The 21,997-nt window shown below is 46.1% G+C and overlaps 1 protein-coding gene across 1 annotated transcript in view; it reads left to right on the top strand.

Annotated features, from left to right (window-relative positions):
- LOC308156826 (receptor-type tyrosine-protein phosphatase S-like) overlaps positions 1-21,997 on the top strand; it is a gene marked incomplete at its 5' end in the record, with an annotated part of 165,722 nt that overhangs the window by 94,191 nt on the left and 49,534 nt on the right. Inside the window, 5 exons of the mRNA XM_080530268.1 lie at positions 7,128-7,238; positions 9,595-9,606; positions 18,405-18,674; positions 20,517-21,098; positions 21,520-21,671. Of these exons, the coding sequence (XP_080386394.1) occupies positions 7,128-7,238; positions 9,595-9,606; positions 18,405-18,674; positions 20,517-21,098; positions 21,520-21,671 (1,127 nt within the window). The remainder of the gene's footprint in view (positions 1-7,127; positions 7,239-9,594; positions 9,607-18,404; positions 18,675-20,516; positions 21,099-21,519; positions 21,672-21,997) is intronic.

Raw genomic sequence — 21,997 nt, 5'->3', positions numbered from 1 at the left:
TGGTGGGGTGGGGCAGAGAGAGAGTCACTGGGGAGCTCAAACACACCACCTGTTTCGACTCGTGACGTAGACGTCACCTGAATATTATCACCTCCTCCGACTGGCCGATCGATCACTACACCGAGGAGGGAGACCGAAGAGCTGCTATAGGTGATTCTGCTAACTCTTGAGATTAGAATGATAAGGTTCTATCTCCGTTTAGGGCAGTTCAGAGATATTGAGCGTCAAAGTTTTTACATTCCATTATGTTTTGTGAGATGGAACCTTTGTATTTTATTAATTACTAACTCAAAAATGTCAACATTTTAAAAATAACACCATACAGGCATTAATAAACACCTAATGGATCAGATTATGTAAAAAACAACATTTTGACAAAAATGAGATGATAGATGATAGAACCTTATAATTCTAACGTCACAAACTGTCTCACCCCCCACCCCTCCCCCGAATCTGATACAGTACAAACCTGTCGTTGCGCTACCGCGGTGGTCACGCACGGCTGAGCGCTGAACTGAGAACAGCCCCTCGAGGAGAGAGACTTCTGGACTCCCCACCTGGTTCATTACAGGTTTTTTACGACAGCGTTACAAGCGGCCAGATGGACGCTGACAACAATGTCGAGGCGCCTCGGCCCCCCACGCCGGTGCCCCCCTCACAGCTAACGACCTTGGGGTGGCACCGGTGCGTGGCTGCCTCCTCCGTGACAGGGGGGGGAGAGGGGGGGAGAGGGGGAGAGGGGGGGGGAGACAACAGATAAGAGGGCGTGGCTGTCACCTGTCGGGCGTTAGTCGTTAGTTTGTCGTAGGAACATAACCGTTCTGTCTCTATCTTTGACCTTTTCCTCGTAACCCTTTTATCTTGTCGCAGGAACAGACTTTTTTGTTTTTTGGGGGTTGTCGGTTGTTTTAGGATTGTGCTGTTGTGCCTCTGACGGTTGGTACTTGAAAATATAAATATAGCGCCAACCGCTTGAAAGAGCACGATGGGAGGAGAGAGAGGGTGAGGAGGGAGGGAGGAAGAGAGAGAGGGCGAGGAGGGAGGGAGGGAGAAAGAGAGAGAGAGAGAGAGGGTGAGGAGAGAGAGAGAGAGAGCGAGAGAGAGAGAGAGAGAGAGAGAGAGAAAGGGCGAGGAGGGAGGGAGAGAGAGAATGCTGGTTAGGGGGAAAGACAGAGATGGAGGGTGGGGGGTAGGCAGTGTGGATTGAAGTAACAGGGGGAGGAGGAGAAGGAGGAAAAAGGGGAGTGAGGGAAGGACTGTATGGATAGAAAGAGAAAAGGAGTGTCACTGCTCCACCACCAGGCAGAGAGAGAGAGACAGACAGACAGACAGAGAGAGAGGCCAGCCATCTAGTTGATCTGCTAAACAAATCAATCAGGGCCTGCCAGCGCACACTAATTGAATTACACAAATGGGACTGGGGGGGTTTAGGGGGGGGCGGGGCGGGGGCACACATGGCCAAGCCTGTGCACGGCGGCAATGGGGTGGGCAGCCTGTTGCCACAGGCACTCTCTGAAATTAATCATCCATGCCAGCCCCCCCTCCCCCCCACCCCCTACCCTCCATCTCTGTCTTTCCCCCCCTAACCAGCATTCTCTCTCTCTCTCTTTCTCCCTCCTCGCCCTCTCTCTCTCTCTCTCGCTTTCTCCCTCCCTCCTCGCCCACTCTCTTTCTCTCTCCTCGCCCTCTCTCTCTCTCTGTCTTTCCTCACCCTCTCTCTCTTCTCTCTCTTTCTCTCTCTCTCCTCACCCTCTCTCTCTATATCTCTCTTTCCTCACCCTCTCTCTCTCTCTCTCTCTCTCTCTCTGTCTAACTGTCTCTCTCTCTCTCCCCCCCTCCTTCCCTCGTCCTCCCAGCCCATGTCTAACAGCCATTGTTAGTGTGTTAGTGTGTTAGTGTGTAGTTAGTGTGTTAGTGTGTTAGCGCAGCACACACGCCCAGGCAGGCCTCTCATTATCACACCTGGGGGCCGTGACTCTCTCTCTCTCTCTCTCTCTCTCTCTCTCTCTCTCTCTCTCTCTCTCTCTCTCTCTCTCTCTCTCTCTCTCTCTCTCTCTCTCTCTCTCTCTCTCAATCAGAGCAGCCCTACTTAAAGCTGTTGTTAACCACGGCAGCTGTCATTGGCTGACTTTGACTTGCTCAAGAGAGACCCCCCTCTCTCGGCTATCTCTATGATGGATGGTGGTGTGGAGGTTGGGGGTGGAGGTAGGGGGGGTGGAGGTGGAGGGGTGGAGGTAGGGGGGTGGAGGTAGGGGGTGGAGGTAGAGGGGGTGGAGGTAGAGAGGGTGGAGGGGTGGAGGGGTGAGGCTGGGGGATGCGCCTTTATTTTCTTTCTTTCTCTTTTCTCACAGGGCCAGTTATTATAATACCATCAAGCCATGTGCAATGTTGCCAGATTGGGTGTATTCCCTCCCAATTGGGGCTACTTATGATCACACTATGGCGTTTTTTTTTTTTACTGTGGTTGAGGCTGGAAAACAATCCCATCTGGCAACACTGGCCATGTAGTATACGCATGGTGGACATCTCCCTGTCTAGTAGTGTTAGTTAGTGTGTGAGATCGTAAGCAAGCAGTCGTTCAGTGTAGAAGAACTAGCAGGCTCTAATGCTGTTATGTTTTTATGTCATAAATGTCTTATAACTAGATGCATCATAAACATGGGTGGTTATATGTGAGGGGGGGGGGGGGAGGGGGGATGCACGCTTTTCACTAATGACATATGAATACAAACAAGTGTTGTTGTTGTTGTTATTTCTGCTGTGCTGGTGATAAGACTTCACAGCTGGATAGGGTCTGTGCAGCCGGGCCCTATGGTTCCTCTCTCTGCCTGTGTGTTGCTGGTAGTAAATGACCATTTATCTTAATGTCTTCCAGCAGAGAGTCTTCTCTCCCTACGCCATGTTGTGTGTCCGTGTGAAGCCTTTGTGCACGACTGTGACTTGACGGCTCCAGATAATTTCTCGCGTTTATTATTTCCTTGTCTTCTTTTTTTTCGTCTTTTTGTTGTCTGTCAAAAAAAAAAACAGCCAAGTAATGCCGATGGGCTTCGCTGCACGCTCCGGCGAGCCCCTCCGCTGCCCAGGGTAGAGAGGGAGCGCAATTATGCAAAATACATGGAGAGTAGTCATTAAAAAAACGGAGAGAAATGAGGGGGGGAAAGGGAGTGGGAGAGTTTGGTGAGAGGGCTTTTTGAGAGAGGGGTGTATGGATGGATGTATGCTGGGGAGGGGAGGAGGAGGAGGAGGAGGAGGAGGATGGGGAACATCAAAGACATTTTTTGTTTGGATTCCAGCGTGTTAAATACGCTTCAGGGGTTGATGTCTTTAAATACGGGAGCGCTGGGCTGGCGAGGGACTGCATGGTCAGAGAGAGAGAGAGAGAGAGAGAGAGAGAGAGAGAGAGAGAGAGAGAGAGAGAGAGAATTAGTCATGTTATTTGATAGGGAGGAGGAGAGGGAAAAAGACTTGCGTGGGCAACAGTGAAATTAATACAAAACGGTTTATATTGAAGTCATATCCCATTGTGTTGCAACAATGGCTCTGTGACAGAAGGAAGAAGCCCAATTCGAGCAAACATAACACCACCACACAAAAGAGAGAGGGGAGAAAAAAAAAGGAAAGGATGGGGAGGAAAATGTATGGTACGAATGCGATATAGAAAACCGTTAATTACGTCTTCTATTTTCCCAGCTCCGTTCCACGGAGCGATTTGACGATAACGAGACTGACAGATATATAGGGGGATATATATAAAAAGCAACTTGAAATAGAATAAAGTACAGATATCGCTCGTCTTCCAAGGCTTAGAGGACTTGTCTGTGTTCTTCACAGCTGCACTTCGATATAATGGCTGCCAGTATGTAATGAAGTCAGAGGGGGACTCGAGGAAGTCGTACCTCATAGTAGAGGCGCAGATAAAAACACGCACTCCACTCAAAGCCTCTCCTCGACTGTGAAACTTAAACCCAGCATCCTCTAGTGGCTTTTAATTAGCGTGGGAATTAATTCATTAATTAGTTAATTAACGAATTATAATCGTTATTAATTTGATTTTGGCTGTTTGCGTGTGTCATCTCGAGATTCTCTCATTAACCCTCGAATGTTATTTATTAATATTAATGCTATTATTATTATTATTATTAATATATCATCGTGCAAGAGAATGGTCACATGTACAGTGTGAGTCGGTATAGATGTTTCATACACATGCTACATATAGATAAGGTTCTATCTCCGTTTAGAATGATAAGGTTCTATCTCCGTTTAGGGCAGTTCAGAGATATTGAGCGTCAAATGTTTTACATTCCATTATGTTTTGTGAGATGGAACCTTTGTATTTTATTAATTACTAACTCAAAAATGTCAACATTTAAAAAATAACACCACACAGGCATTAATAAACACCTAATGGATCAGATTATGTAAAAAAAACTCAATTTTGACAAAAATGCAGATAGAACCTTATAATTCTAACGTCACGATATAGCAGGATTTAATCTAGAACAAGAGCTCTCAGGAGAAATAAAGACAGAGGAGAAACGTCTAGAAAGGCCAAACACTTTTCATCACAGGAAGGGAAAGCAAGGGCTCGGCCTCTCTCACCCCCATCTCCGCTGTGTATTTATCTCCATGGTTTACGGGGTATTAAACAATTCTCCAGCTGTAGATGTCAGCATTTGGCTCAGGCGACGGAGGTTTCTGGAACTGTCTGCTTGCTACCCAGAGTCCGACTTCACACGGTCCTTATTCACCGGCCTCCCTCCCTCTCTCCCGTCCAACCCGAGCAGGTCTCTGAGCCCGGTCCAACCAACCCACCTGCCAAGCCGTTGGCACCGCCTGCCTGTGCCAAGCCCACATCAAACAGATCCAAATCAGGTCCCCCCCCCCACCCCGTCACACGCCGAAAAAAAACACCACCTGCGTTTCCGTAGGTAGATGGGTTTCATTGTGCGATACGTGTGCCCTACGCCAGATAGGACAATCCTACTGGGATGACAGGATGATCTGGGGGCGTCAGAGGGAAGGAAAGAGAAAGACAGAAAGGAAACCATTTGAAATCCATCTAGAACCATCTCTGTGTTCCTATAGTTTGCATAGAAACCGAGCTAGATGTCCCACATGTACACTAAAGGCAGACAGTCAGAACATCTCATTCGTTGCCCACTGAAGAAGGCATTGTGTACTGTAAGCGTGTTAGTCTTGGTAAAGCCGTGTTTTTTCCAGGACGTAAGGGGTTAATTAGCAGAGGAGCTTAGGAGGCAGCGGCTTATTTACACGCTAACGAACAAGCTCTGGTTGCCAGGGAGGCAGGGCCGGCGATCCGTTTGAAGGCCACATCATGCAGAAGCCCTATTAATATTTCAGAGTCGAGTATACCCTAAGCGGGTATTGAACTCACGACCTTCCGCTTACAAACAGGGCCGCTCTAGATATACAACACCGAGAGAGTTAGCTGCTAACAGGCCTTACACGGGGTTGGTACACTATCCGCTGTGTTCGGGAGAGCATGCCCTCACGCTTCACTATACCGACTCCCTCACTTGGACACGCCTCTCCGATGGCCTCACGGGACGGCGGGACGCCATCCCACTTCTGACACCAATGTAGCGAACGGCGGGGTAGAGTAGCTTGCCCCTAAGTATCTGGTATCGAATTCACTCATCGCGATAGCTACTACGACAAGAGGGTTTACTCCCTTGGCAGAGCTGCTAACAGGCCTTGCACAGGTTTGTTAACTGACCGTTATGAACCGCCATGGACCACGCATTAACGAGAAACGATCTGAAACCCGTTCAACACTTTTTGCGACGATGGTTCGTGCCAAGGCTTTACTAGCTGTGGCGCAGGAGGTAGAGCCGCCGTCTAATGATCTTCTGTTCTTCTCCCATCCTGTAGTATAGTTTGTTTACATTCTGCAGTTCGTAAGGTGGCTGGCATCTCAACAGAAAACTATAGCAAAACATTTCAAATTCGTCGGTTTTTCCCAACTGGTTCTGGTAACCTAAGCAGTTTTAAATGGCAATCGTATCTGTAAAAAGCGCTATTCAAATCAATTCTATTGCGTTCTCACAGCCGAGCTAACTTGGATTATGCTTGCCCACCCAGCAGGTTCGCTAGACAACTAAAGCACTTGGTTGTTAACAATATATATCCCACCCTCGCTCTAGACCACGCCCGAGAGCCATTTGGCCTCATAAGGGGGGGGGGGTAGAGTAAGCTAACAAGCAAGTTCCCGTTCTCGAAAGCTGTTGACATTAGCATTTTTGGCGTTTAGCAGATGCCTTATTTCCAAAGCGACTTAACACTTAAACACTTGACTTGTTTATCATTCCACTCGTCTGTCTCGTCTGTTGAACGCGATGATGTCAGAACCTGGACCGAGGTTGTTGTTGTGTTTCTCATGTCTACCGTTGTCTCGTCGTTCTAAGAACAAAACTGTCTCTTGTAGGCCTACAGTTATCTCAACTGTTAGCAATTATTTACCGTATGGGACCGCGCGGGGAGACAGATCTCTGTCCTCCTCCGTTGCTCGTTTGAACGTGAACTGATGAACCGTGCTCCTGGAGATGGTTTCCTGAGACGGGCGCTCCCCCTGTGAGTGCTAAAGGAAGGCTAGTCTGTCAACCAATCTCAACAACTACACAGGATCTATTATGCCACTGGTACCATTGCAACGCACTCAGGACTGTTTAAGCGCACACAGGAACATGCTGTACATGGGTTCATCCATCCACATTTAACAGGCAGATGTAGTGTGATGTATTCAGTTCACGCCTTTATTTATTTAATTCTTTTTATTTTTTCTTTGGGTAGTGGCGGGGGGGGGGGGGGGGGGGGGGTGGGTTGGAGTGGGTCACTGCTTGTCAGAGCAGTGTGCATTAGCGTTAAGGAAAACGACCCGTCTTAAAAGAAAACGGTCGTGTGAAATGTATTCCCTCCATAACAACAAAGGTTTTTCTGACTGGACTCTTAACTGTCACTGTGGAATTGCTAATCATTTCTTCTCCTCCTCTTTCTTCTTCTTTCTCTCTTGTGTCTCTCTCTCTCTCTCTCTCTCTCTCTCTCTCTCTCTCTCTCTCTCTCTCTCTCTCTCTTTGTTGTCGTCGGTTTGTCGTCTCTTTTCCCAGGTGCCCTGCAGATAGAGAACAGCGAGGAGACGGACCAGGGGAAGTACGAGTGCGTGGCGTCTAACGTGGAAGGCGTGCGCTACTCGTCCCCTGCTAACCTATATGTGCGAGGTAGGGTGCAACAAGGCCCCGGAGCGCTGAGAAAAACCGTCCACTAACCTCCTGACAAATGTCTGCCACAGCGCAGCTCGTCTTAAAGGCCATTAAGGAAGTGAATCTTAGCCTGAGCCTTGAGTCCCAACGGTTGCCCATGATGGGCGAAAGAAAGAAAGTGTCGAGAAATAATTTAAATACTAGTACGATCCCTTATGACGTGAATATTGATACTTTAAATTGATTCGTGTTGAACGTGGAGAGAGAGAGTGTAGAACTGTTCCCCTACCCGACTAACTCCTCCTACTCCTCTGTTATGATGTCATTGGTGTTCTAGAATACTGGTATGTCTAGCCTTTCTGAGAGACCCAGATAATACGAAAGATACTACTAAGAACTAATCATTTCTCATGCCACAGAGTTTGTGGTTATTTTATAGGGTAGAGATGTGAGGCCAGAGTAAAATAAACTTTAAAAAAAACAATCTCCCAACACCCTATTATTTTCAAGTAGTATCTTCAAATCTATAGACTGTAAGACAGCCAAGTGATGGATCCAAAATGAGTCTCCAAGGCGTTATTTTTGATTAAAGTTTTCAGGCACAGGAAACACGACGGTAAGTCTGGATTTTGATTGGGTGGCAAAGCCGTAGTGCAAACCAATCAAAATGTATCAAAGTATCAACCCCCTTCTTCTCCAGATGGGGGAAAAATGGTTTGAACTGTGGTTTTATATTAACAAAGGCGATACTTGTGCCCACAATTATATTCAAATGTGTTCTCTTCATACTTGTTTCTTATTTATTTTGGTTCAGTGCTTTTGTATGAAGCACACATCTTATAGTTCTATAATTCCCTCATCACTATTTTGGGGGAATATCTTTAGTCTTTAGTCAGCGATCGTTTTGGTAGGATGTTCTGAAATTGTGAAGATGCGATAAAAACAACTATTAATCTGAGAGGGAGCGTTTTTATTTCTTTACAAAACTGACGATGGAGACAAAAATGTATTCCCTACAACTAATGCTAAAAGACAATGAATCCCCACTGAGGCAGGCCTTAATAAATTGATGCAGATGCATTTTAGGCATGTATTATTTATTTTGTAGCATATGAAAGAAAAGATGCCTTAGCCTACAGTACAGTATCTCCTAAGTTTGTACCCGCTGTGTACTAAATAGCGTTGCTCCCGATAAATAATTCACTGGTCTTGCCATTATAAAATGGGTCAGGGAGCTGTCTTTGCATTGATTATTGTTATTATCATACCCTAAGAAGCTGCTCTTTGCCTACCAGGGAGTACATCCTCGTGTTAGCACTTATGCTAGCCGTGGCACTCAGCGCTAGGCGGATAACCACCATGCTCATGTCCTGTGTGGAACATAAATGTACAGTTTGAGTGCCAAGAGTTCTATACAGTATTAAGAGTAGCCTAAATGTGGGTGTGTCCTCAGACTAGACTATAGATTCAACAATTACAGTGATACCCCCATAAGCAACAGCAACACCTTCTTAAAAAGACCAGAACGACCACTATGGAAGACCCCTAGCCGTGTCCATCGGCACACATACAATATCTCAACTGTGTCTCAACTCTTTGTCTCTCTTTGGTTTGATTTGTCAATCGATTATAACATTTGATGTTGACTATGTTTTGTTCACGAAGCAGAAATAGCACTTTGAAATTAGCAGCTACAGTAGAGAATAACTCTAGAAACAGAGAAACAGTGTCTTCTATATATTTGTTTACTGTCATGCTTTCGATGAAGGGGGCAAATACGACCAATGATCACCCAAAATGAAATGTCAAAGTATTACGTTTTGATAACCTGTATAAGTAACTGTAGCTACTAATTTCAGCACAAACATGTCCTTCTATTGGTTATTTTCTTCTTCTTCTTTCTTTTATACCTTGGGTTGTTTCTTTCTATTTCTATTTGTTTTCCTTTATTCTTCATTTAGTTTCCTTCTCTAACAAAAGCCTGTTGGGCCACCGAGGCAGCTCCTCTCTGAGGTGGCTTCTGAGGGGAAGCCTGTGAGTTTTGATAATGATGATGATACGCTTGATTTGACTCCAGTGGCGGCCCCGCTACTTTCTACCAGGAGGTGGCCACTGGGGTGAATCTGATTGTTTTGGGTCAAAGCTTATTTTAAGGGGACAGGCAAGGCAAGTTTCTTTTAAAGACGGATGTCACTGATAGCAGAAACAGCTAGGAGAGCGCAGGAGAAAAAAAAAACAGACAAAAAAACAGAGAAATGTAGCTGCAGCTAAACACCTTGAGGTGGCCTTTTTTACTCTCTCTGTGTTTCCCCTATTTTTCTTCTTCTCCTCATGTCATTGTGTTCTGCATCAAATCCTTTACATCCTCCCCCAGAGCTTCGAGAAGGTTGGTGTGTTTTTTCTTTTTTACTTTTTTCAACCCACATGAACAAAAAAAAAACATGTTGACAATTTTAGGATTTTAGAGATATTGATCTATTTATTTACAAAGCTCAATTACTTCATTACTAATTTGAAAGATGAAAGAAATCCTAAACCAATAATAATCAAAAAAAACTGCTAAATAATTATGGACAATTTTCTTTATCTACTCTTTATTATTATTATTCAAAAGAAGAAATGATGAAAGCAAACCCGAATTAGCTCGGGTTTTGTTACTTTTTTAAGTTTTAAGTTTGCATTGTGGGGCCTTTTTCTCGTTTGCATCCTTTGGTATTGCTTCTGCCTCTTGAAAAAGCTTTCTTGCACTTCTTGTTGTCATGGAAACCCAGCATTTTGGACATAACAGGGGACTGATGCATGATGGGAGAATGTAGCTACAGTTTCGCTCGCATGCCTGAACAAAATTCCTTTGGCTGTTGGTCTCTTTTCTTTCTTACATTTCCTGTGTTTGTCGATTTGTTTATCTCTTTTCCTCTGTTTACCCTCTACCACTGTTTACCTAGCGTAGATCATAGTTGGCTTCTTTTCTTTCGTTTGTCCTTTTGTGTCTTTGGTGTTTTGGTGTGATGTGTGTTTTTTTTGTTTTAGTTCTTTTCCTAAACTTCCTTTCTTGTTGAAGATGTGTCTGTTCGTCGTGGTTCATTTCGTTTCAGGTTATTCGTGTTTTCCTCAGTAACGCTGCTGCTCGTTGAGAGTCCCATTATGAATTTGTATGCTAAATGAAATACTATGTGTGTACACAGCCAGTGTTCCTGTTTATCTTGTGTGTAGCAATCCATTATGACAAACCCCCAGATAGTCTTGATTGGCAACGATTGGGTTCAGTTCAGTTGGTGATTTCACACATTCATTCGGGAGTGCCTTTTACAGTGCTAAGCAGATCGATATAAATATAATATATAACGCCACTGTGTCACGAATGCGGTTCCTTAGTAGGTGCAAAGGTGGGTTTTGATTTGCCCAATGGCGGCAACCGGCCCTGATTGGTTTTGTTGACTGATGGCTGCCCATCCCTCCGCCGTCGGCTGCCTCAACCAAACGCTGATGTATTATTCATCCTCTCCCTCGTTCAGCGTCGCATGTTTGAATTGACTTTCAGATTGATGCACGGCGGATAATGAAGGTTCTCAAATTGGACACAAACAAGCACACAGCGGCATGTTGGTTGAAGCTTTCGCTGCTGTAATCCCTGCTCTAATGGCGCGGAGGAGAGGGTGCTTGATTAATTTCAGACCAAGGCAAGTCCCATTCGTTTCATTTGTGTCTAAATTGAGAGTCGCTCAATCTAGTTTTTACCATCAGCATTTTGGAGAGGCTTTAGATTCTAGAAAAATTGTTACGGTTGATGTGTGCCGGAATTTGCAGAGCAGATATTAAACTGAATCAGAGCCGCCAGATCTGTATTAAATCTCTCGCCTACCGGGCTGCAGTAAAACTTGCCTGTACATTTTACTGCTCCATAGCCCTTATGAATACATTACATAGATTTTTTGGGTAATAGCCGGGGGGTCTTAGCCAAGGGGGTACGACATCAGGTTGAACACGTTTGCTCGATCAGGCGCATCACTCGTTCAGGCGGGGAGGAGATGGCAGACTGACTCCCTCATCTTCCCTCCCCTGAGAGGCGACAGACGTATTTCCGCGTGTTTGTTGATCTCATGAGGATTGGACCCAATAAAAGCTCTGTGTCTCTATAAAGTGGACCCCCTTGATTATGCGTAAGTATCACGTATAGCTCTCTCCGACTGCAAACAAAACAGCTCCTTAAATAATTGAAGCGCAGTTGAGAGCCACTCACTCTCCCCTGTGCATACGCGCCCATGTGGGAAGAAGAGGCACGAAGGAGGCTGCCTCCCTCCGAACGACACACAGCCATCCTCCCTTCCTCCTCCCTGTATCCTCGCCAACGCAGAAGGAGAGAATAAATAATGAAACACATCGCCTCTATCCTCGTCTCCCCCGGGACTCTAGCGGGCTGCGCTTCTCCACATCCGTCCGTGTTGTTAATGACTGCTGAGCCTCCTCCCCGGGCGAGAGCACCTTCTCCTCGTACAGCAGCAACACCCATCATATTAGCCGTCCGTTTCCTCCCCACAAAAAAGCTCTTTACACGTAGGTTGTAGAACCGTAGAACCGCAAACTCTGCAGTTGAGGGTTAGTAATGTCTCGCAATAATAACCAACCCCCCACCGCCCCCCCGCACCGCACTCTGCAAGTCGTGCTGCTCTTAGCCTGTGTGGTCTCGTTCCTTTTGTCTCCTCTTAGTGATGAAACCCGGAGACTATTCCCTGCTAAATCTGCCGTCTTAATGCAGTTCAAGCGAGACGGTTCATTAGGCGGTAGTGTAGTGTTTAATCATCCCCCTTTCCAGTCCTGATCTCTCGTGTCTCTGACGCAAATGAGGGGTTTGCCTGTTTCCACTTTAACTACCTTAAATCGAATTAGCGATAGAGAGACATTAGCTATTGTATCAGTAGAAGCCTCGCACACCGCCCCCCTCCCTGTGGTGAGATCCTACTGACGGAAAATTGAACAAGCACAAACCCAGAAGACCTGAGGAATCGTTCAGTTTACCAACACATTTTGATATCAATATTTAATAGAGTAACTGGCCTGAAGTTGGTATCTTAAGCAAAAGCAGAACGTAATCCATTGTGTCAATGATGCAGGAACACTGCGCTGCGATGACTGCATGTGAATGTTTTGCCCTTCTACTACGATTGCCTGCTTTGGTTTGAATATGCTTGCATGTCTCTGCTCTGCATTTGTGTGTGTGTGTGTAATGTTGGGAAAGAAAGCTAGATTACACCTTATTTTCCTACTGGCCAAAGTGGAGTCCAGCCCATTTCTATTATATATTTGTTCGAAAGTAGTCCTGAAGATGATGGCCCTACCTACAGTATCACAAAACCACTATATCCCTCGTGCCCCTAAGTATAGTACGAAACATCCATATTGACCCCGAAAACACAGAGTTCCATCTACTTTTGATCTGGCATGATTGTGATTGTACATCATTTTTCCAAATCGGACTAATTATATTCAGCCGGCAAGCTGTGTGCGGTGAGAGGACATGATCTGTAATAACATGTGTCTGCTTGTCTCTCTACCTGGAAGTCGATTGAAGAAATGATGCACTATAAATAAATAAAAGCCCCCTCCTGAATCCACTGTCTGCCATTATTAGATACCCTGCCAGGATTCCTGTCAGCTTCCTTTATGTAATAATTTCCATTTTGATGAGAACTCCCGTAGTGACTATTTAGCTTTTTGCCGCAGCCAAGGTGTGTTAAGACGGGTGAACCCCTGTGGTTTGTATGTAAATGCCCCTCGGCATCGCTGCCGCAAACTGTAACTAAAGGATCTCCATATCTCCATATCACGCCTGTCCTCAGGCGAGCAAGAGGGTGTAATCTCAGCTTCAAGGTGACACTAAAAGGCTGCACATTATTTTGGCTTCCCCCCCCCCCCCCCCCCCTTCATTTTGGGGCAGGACAAGACTGCCTCACCAAAATGGCCGATAATGTCCGCCTTTCTGACCTCCAGGTTTTGGCACAATTCCCTCTCCACGTTGCCTAGCGCCCCCCCCCCCACCCCCACCCCCCCCTCCCCACTTTAGAGTTGGGTTAGTTCAGTACTCTGGCGTTCTCTCTCGACTGCTTCTCACCAATCGTCCACTTGTAAGACCTTTGAGTTGTCTTTCTCTCCACATTGGGGCTTGAAATAGGATTATGGTTTTTTGTTACTAGTCCAAATGAGCGGTGTCTAGTTTTTATTTTTTCCCTTCCTTCCCTCGCTATTCTCTATGGGCTGGTTGTTGGGCTCCTGGTCTTTGTGAATGAGGAGTGTGTCCATGCAATTGGGATTCAGTTTTTTCGCTGGTTGTGCATTTCTAAAGGGTAGGAGCTCAGCGAATGACAAACCCCCCCCCTGCCCCCACCCCACCCACACACACACACCCACACACACCCACACACACACACACACACACACACACACATCGAACACTCGTGTCAGCTTATGAGAGCTTACAGAGCTAGGTGTATGATAGAACCGCGCACATCACAATGTTCATTACTCAGATCATGTAGCGCTTTGGCTACAGTAGCTAAGGATAGTCAAATGAATCATTGGTATAAATCTTACAATTTACCTGCGTATTATTTTTGCTTATCTTACTACACTCAATATTGATAGCGAGCTGCCGTGTGATGTCGTGAACTAACGATGTTCTCTAGTAGAATTCATCAGATAATAAAGCGCATGTACTGTATCTAGAAAGTTAGACTTTCGTAGTCTTTAACCGTTTTAATGTTGAAACACTGCATATTGTGTTTCGCCATTAGTCTTAGGGGGAGACTCAGGTTCACAGAAGCTACCTTAGAGGTGTAGGTGCCCAAAGGTGAAAGGTCACATCTTTCCTCTGTGAAACCTCATTCACTCAACCACCAAAGCTCTGAATCAGCATCATCCAGACCAAAAACAGGTCCTCTAGCATGCAAACTGATTGATCTCCCTTTAAAAAATGGGCCCATCTAATGTTTCAGTATGAGTTTGTACCCCCCTACAAGTCCCCTGCGGACCCCTAACAAGTCAAATGTAAAATGTAGGGACACTTTGGGCCCTATTATGCACTTCATAAGTCTTAAGAAGTCGGAGGCGCGCTCGTGTTTCAAAACGTGCATGAAGTCTAGCGCCTAAGAACTTTTCAAACCACTTCTTAGCGCTAGGCGCAAAGTCAGATCGCATAATAGCAGGGGTGCCTAGCGCACTTCATTATGAACACTCCCACAATGAGTAATATATGCACGGGAGTCTTACGTCTTATGTGTGGGCGCCTAGCGACACCTGCATAATAGCAGTAGCGCGTATGAAGCACATAATAAGGGTGGCGGTAGGTCTTAACCTGGCGGTGCGTCTTAATTAAGACTTAAGACGGCAAGTTAAGAAGTGCATAATAGGGCCCTTTGAGTCATTCGTTTGATTTGAGGGAAAACAGAGAAAGAAAACTCCATGTCCCAGAAAGCCCTGCAGAGATATTGACACACACCCCAGAGCTACAACACCTACACTGGCTTATTGTCTCTGCTGTTAAGACTCCGGCACATTCTCTCTCATGGGTTTTATATTTGGTTTCCTTTCTTTGGGGGTTTGTGTGGTTGTGTGTTGCTTGGTTGGATGCTGACGGCATGCTTGGATGGGCTTGGGTGACATGTTTGGATTGTACTGGTTCTGTTTGTCAGGCCCGGGTGGTGGAGCGCAGGGGGTGCCTGCCTGTATTACGTCACTCATGCCATAACCACAGCCATGCATGCATGTCTGTGTGAGGAATGGACTGCTCTGTCACCTTGGTTGTTGGGGAGGGAATCAAGACTAGGGCTATATTATTGTTTCCTTTGGTATGGTGGCTTCCCAGTAAACAATGTCCAAAGTCCAAAAGACGTCCTCAGGGAAGCCGGAATGTGGGTTCAGAAGACGTCTGTTTCTAGGACGTCCAGGTGACGTCTTTAGGACGTATTATGGACTACAGAATCGTCCTAGAATGACGTCATCCGAACCCACATTCCGGCTTCCCTGAGGACGGCTTTTGGACTCTTTTGTTTACTGGGTTTTAAGTGCCATTTTCCAAAGTACTACTTACAAAATGGCCGTCATAAGTGTGACATAATACTTTCCATAACAGGACAGGAGGACAGATGGCCGTGACAAAAAGTCACCATGTCATTAAGGGCAAGGGAAATAGCATTGTTGTGACAGTATATGTGGTTAAAATGTCTGCCACTTAAGCAGTGCTATATCCGTTGCAATAAGGGGTCATGTCATGTCTCATGAGAGGTATTATTACACCTATGACGGCAGTTTTGCAAACACTGTAATAGCCACTTTCTTTCAGAATATAGCCTACTTAACATTTTGGAGAAAATCGCCCATTTCTGTCAAGACAATTAAGTTCTATGCCTTAAAATATTATGTATAGCTTATGCAAAAACTGTCTACAGTGAAACTTGACATTATGGAATGCCATCATTTTATCTTTTTATACATATATATAGGGATTATTATAAATCAGTGACCCAGAAAACACTTTCCCTAAAGGGAGAATAGCTGTACCCCCGTGCCACAGTTGCTTTAATCTGAATATTCCACTTGAACCTCAAGGTCAGTTTGAGACAGGCTAATAATGTGGTTATCGCTCTGCGGAGACCGCAGAAGGTCACCGCTCCTCGTGCTCGACTCGATGAGAACAAGTCATGTGAATAAATGCATTATTAATCATTTTACACTTTTGCTAAAAGCAAAGATAACACATCTGCTCTGTGACCAGCCTAATTCTAGGGGACGTATTTGAATATCTTCTACTGTTCCAGCTTGGTTTATTTCATATATATATATATATATATCACAGCCATTGTTTACATTATGTGCACATATGGTGGTGTGTACACACACACACACACACACCACACACACACACACACGGGTAAACCCCTTTACAGAAATGTAATCATAGGTTGAATCTGTGCTCCCCCTCGTGTGTGAAAGTGTCAAGGTTATCCCGTCCAACGAATGAAATGAATCCCATTTGGATCGACATGCTGGTGTTTCTGAATGCTCCTCCTCCTCCTCCAGACCCTGTCCTTCCCCTAAACCCAATGCTGCACCCCTGGTTTTCTTTGGTCAACAACATGGTGGGGGGGTGGCGGGCGGACAGTGGACTCTGATTTTAAGCCCCAGTGTGTGAGAGCTCGAACCCACTTTGAGCCATGTTTTTCCTGAGTTTTCGGTCAGAATCACAGTCTCCTTACTCTATCCCACCTCCCCCCCTCCTATCCTCCCCCTACCTGCCCCCCCCCCCTCCTCTATGTACAGTCTGTGCTCATCAGTGTCCGTCTGTCTGTCCTTTCAGTCTGCTGTCTTGCTGCTCGGGGTCTGTCTGTCTGTCTGCCTGTCTTGTCTGTCTGTTTGCCTGTCTGTCTGTCTGTCTCTTACAGTCAGCCCTTTACATGTTGTCCATCATTTTTTACTTCTCTTTCTTCTTCTCCTGCTCTTTCTTGACCTCCTGATCTTTGCATGATCTCCATAATCTCATGAACAGTGTGTGTCTCTGGTTCCTTATTTACATACAAACACACACACACACACACACAAACAAACACACACACACACACACACACACACACTAGTACTAGTACACATGCCTAAACTACTGCCCTCACAACTCCCCCCACAACTCTCAGTCACATGATCAACTCCCTCTTTAACATTCAAACTCTCTTGACCTCTCCTCCATTTCATTTGACCTTTCTCCAGCTCTCTTCCACACTTCTACTTCCTGTTTGGTCTGACTCTTCTTGTTTCTTGACTTCTGTGATAGTTCCTCTCTTAGCTACAACAACTACTACTACAGCTATCTCTCTATGTCCTCCTCCTACAGACACACCACCTGTTTACCTCTCTATACTTATTTTGTGTTACTCTCCTCTGCCAGGATTGCGATGTGACAATGTGTCACTACTGTCACATTACGTCACATTGGCTGGAGAAAAAAAAAAAAAAAAAAAAAGCTTACACAGCATTGAAGTGGGTTACCCCCCTCTCCCTCCTCCCACCCTTCCCTTCTTCTTTCTCTTTCTCTCTCTCGCTCTCTCTCTCTATTCCTTGCGCGCTCTATCCTATATCTTATACTTCTCTTTCTCCTCTCCAATCGTCTTTTGTCTGGGCATGCTAGTGACTACCCTTCAGTTGTTATTCCTCTATCTGCATTTTTATCTAAATTTTTTATTATATCTGGTTTTGTTATCATTTAAAATTTCCTTTGATTTACCTCTCGATCTATTTTTATGCATGGTGTCTGTGAAACCTGATAGCTGCATCTATCAATGGAACCGTGTCAGATCTTAAAAAGGCTTTGTCCAACCGGATCTACCTGAACCACAAAAATCTCATTAAAGCTTCTCATCTTTAGCCAATAATCAAGCGAGGTAGAGAGAGAGAGAGAGAGAGGGGCTAAGTTCCACTTGCCTGTGCACGAGAAGTGCCCGAGGCCCCAGACTCTAGAAACATAGTTTACTACGTCTGGGAGAGACACCAGAGAAATGGTCGACACCGACATCTCAACTGCCCCGACACTTCCTGTGCCGTGGGGAAGGAGCCAAACCAACTTCCTGGTTTGTGAGTGGGCTGAGAGTTACAGGAAGTAGTTCCTGTTCCGTTTCCTGCTGTGTGATCCGACCCTATGTGGTAGCACTGGTCACATGGTCCTTATTACATTACAATAACACTCCCTCATATATTTCTGTCATATGATCTGACTCCATGTCAGGTCGTAGCCGTAGACTATATCCTCAAGCAGTTTAGTTTCAAAGATGAGAAGCTCATAATAGATTTTTGTGTCTTTAATTGTGCTGTGATGGGTCAAACTTTTTTGGTCAATGGAACCTTGTTGCTATGAATCGTTGCTTTAATGTGTCAATCAATATTGTTGTTGAAGCAGTTATGTTAGTTTAGTTCCTTCCACATTATTTGTATTTTCTTTTACATTTTGGAAGAAAAAAAAAACTCTTGACTTTTCAGTTTGCTGTTGTTTCCTCTTGTGGACGTCCTCTCTGTAGATGATAAGGATGCTGTGGAGAGAGGGCCTGTTTTCATCTAGCCTGTCTTGTTACCTCTTTCTCTTTCTTTTTTTGACTCCCCTCCTCCTCCTCCTCATCCCTCCCTCCCTCCCCCCTCCCCCTTTCCCAGTCCGACGAGTCCCCCCGCGCTTCTCCATCCCTCCGACCAGCCACGAGATCATGCCGGGCGGCAGTGTGAACATCACGTGCGTGGCCGTGGGGTCGCCCATGCCCTACGTCAAGTGGATGCTCAACGCCGAGGACCTGACGCCCGAGGACGAGATGCCGGTGGGCCGGAACGTTCTGGAGCTCAACAGCGTGAAGGAGTCGGCCAACTACACCTGCGTGGCCATGAGCAGCCTGGGCATCATCGAGGCCGTGGCGCAGATCACCGTCAAGTGTAAGAGAACGAACGCCAGGGGTTTTAACACTAGAACAGCCATGGGTGGGGTCTTTAACACTAGAACAGACATGGGTGGGGTCATTAACGCTAGAACAGCCATGGGTGGGGTCATTAACACTAGAACAACCATGGGTGGGGTCTTTAACACTAGAACAGCCATGGGGGGGGTCATTTGACACTAGAACAGCAATGGGTGGGGTTTTAACACTAGAACAGCCATGGGTGGGGTCTTTAACACTAGAACAGACATGGGTGGGGTCATTAACACTAGAACAGCCGTGGGTGGGGTCATTAACACTAGAACAGCCATGGGTGGGGTCTTTAACACTAGAACAGACATGGGTGGGGTCATTAACACTAGAACAGACATGGGTGGGGTCATTAACACTAGAACAGCCATGGGTGGGGTCATTAACACTAGAACAGCCATGGGTGGGGTCTTTAACACTAGAACAGCCATGGGTGGGGTCATTTGACACTAGAACAGCCATGGGTGGGGTCATTAACACTAGAACAGACATGGGTGGGGTCATTAACACTAGAACAGCCATGGGTGGGGTCATTAACACTAGAACAGCCATGGGTGGGGTCTTTAACACTAGAACAGCCATGGGTGGGGTCATTTGACACTAGAACAGCCATGGGTGGGGTTATTAACACTAGAACAGCCATGGGTGGGGTCTTTAACACTAGAACAGCCATGGGTGGGGTCATTTGACACTTGAACAGCCATGGGTGGGGTTATTAACACTAGAACAGCCATGGGTGGGGTCATTAACACTAGAACAGCCATGGGTGGGGTCATTTGACACTAGAACAGCCATGGGTGGGGTCATTAACACGAGGACAGCCATGGGTGGGGTCATTTATGGCTCAGATCACCATCAAATGTAAGAGAAAGAAAGAAATTAAAAGCATATGGCTCACATCATCCCCCCTATTCCCAAGTCCAATGCAGCACAAGACCAATGCATCACAACAGCTACAGCAGTACAGAACCTAGTGATAGAGATAAGCAGAGGTGAGCGCATATCCCATGTCCTCAGGCAACATTTCAACTCCCTGCTTCATCGAGGCGGTGGCACAGATCACCGTCAAGTGTAAGAGATCGGACCCCAGGGTCTTTTAATCCCCACTGTCCTTCCTTGCCTCCTAATATTACCACGAGATGTGTGAACTGTTGTATGACGTCTTTATGATAGTGTGTAATGTCTGTTTTAGTGTATTTTTAGAAAGGAAGGTTACCTCAGAAAGAGTTTTTATTTGACATATTGACCACCCGTGAGTAGATAGATGTATGTTTCAACTTGCTCCTCATCATGGTGATGTAGGAATATTTAACACTAGAACAGCTATGGGTGAGATCATTTGACCCCTGTGAGTAAATCGTTTTTGTATATCTTTGCACTCGATCAAATTTCAAGACCATCCTTTCATGACTTTTCCTAGATACAGTATGTGCGTTCTACCACCCAGTATCCTTACATTTTCAAAATCAGGATAAGCTAGTATGAAGCTATTTTTAACTTTTCTGTGGAGAGAGACTGTGGAGATTTACAAGCTGGCCAACTAGTGGTCGTTGTGTGTAAGTAGCAGCTTCCCATTATAAAGACTATGGTCATTTAACCTCTTATAGTAGGTAAAAAAGGCACGGCTGTTCTAGTGTTAAGTCAAACTGGAACGTGACGACAGTATGCGGTAGTGTGGAGTGTAGCCTCAGTGGTTTACTCTTTAGTAAAAGTGAAAGGAGCAACATACTAGCTAGGTCATATTGTGTCCTTTCTCTTCATCCCCTCCCATCATTCCCCTCTTCCTCTACCTCCTCTCCCCCCCACACAGCCCTCCCCAAGCCCCCCGGCACCCCCATGGTGACGGAGACCACCGCCACCAGCGTGACCATCACCTGGGACTCCGGTAACCCCGACCCCGTGTCCCACTACATCATCCAGTACCGGGCCAAGTCGCCCGACAGCAAGTTCGAGACCATGGACGGGATCACCACCACGCGCTACAGCATCGGGGGGCTGTACCCCAACACGGAGTACGAGATCCGCGTCTCGGCGTTCAACACCATCGGCCAGGGGCCCCCCAGCGAGCCGGTGGAGACCCGGACCGGGGAACAAGCCCCCGCCAGCCCCCCCAGGAACATCCAGGCCCGGATCATCTCGGCCAACACCATGATGGTGCGCTGGGACGAGCCGGAGGAACCCAACGGGCAGATCAAGGGGTACCGGGTGTACTACACCATGGACCCCAGTCAGTCCATGAGCCTGTGGCAGATCCACAACGTGCAGGACAGCACCATCACCACCATCCAGAGCCTGGTGACGTCGGAGACTTACACCATCCGCGTGCTGGCTTTCACCTCGGTGGGGGACGGGCCCTTCTCCGACCCCATCCACGTCAAGGTCCTCCAAGGAGGTCAGCTGGGTTCAGGGGTTATTAACACCACCCCAGTAAACAAAGAGTCCAAAAGTTTGTCATCAGGGCAGCCGGAATGTGGGTTAAGATGAGATGACGTCTTTCTAGGACGTCGAGATGACGTCTTATGGACAACAGAATCGTCCTAGAAAGACGTCATCTGAACCCACATTCCGGCGCTTCCCTGAGGACGTCTTTTGGCCTCTTTGTTTACTGGGTCTCCTTAGTTTTCCTGCATTATCTCTAGGGGGCTCTTTTTTAGGGTGTTGTGATGTATGACAGGACATTATGACACGTTATGATGTTGAAATTAATCATATTTTTCAGGTTTTCTTTACAAATTTTTTGGGGGGTGTTTTGTGGGGGGTTCAGTCGCAAATTACCACTGACTCCGTTTCTGTTTGTGCGATGTTTGTCGTAGTCCCTGGACAGCCAACCAAGTTTCAGGTGGGTGCGGTGTCTGACACCAGCATCGAGCTGACCTGGGAGCCCGCCTACGAGAAGGAGATCATCAACTACGAGCTCCGCTATAAGGAGGGCAACTATGGCAGCATGGTAACTTTTGGCAGCATGGTAACAGCAGGTCATTTTCCTGTGTTTAATCTTTTTTGGATTAAACCTTTATTTAACCAGGTGACCTCATTGAGACATTAGAATGCAGACATTAGAATGTAGACATTAGAATGTAGACATTAGAATACAGACATTAGAATGCAGACATTAAAATGTAGACATTAGAATGTAGACATTAGAATGCAGACATTAGAATGCAGACATTAGAATGTAGACATTAAAATGTAGACATTAGAATGTAGACATTAGAATGCAGACATTAGAATGCAGACATTAGAATGCAGACATTAGAATGTAGACATTAGAATGCAGACATTAGAATGTAG

Source organism: Nansenia antarctica (genome assembly GCF_963989245.1).
Source record: "Nansenia antarctica genome assembly, chromosome: 1".
Classification (NCBI taxonomy): Eukaryota; Metazoa; Chordata; class Actinopteri; order Argentiniformes; family Microstomatidae; genus Nansenia; species Nansenia antarctica.
Note: the sequence above shows the minus strand (reverse complement) of the source record. Positions and strands in the feature narration are given on the sequence as shown.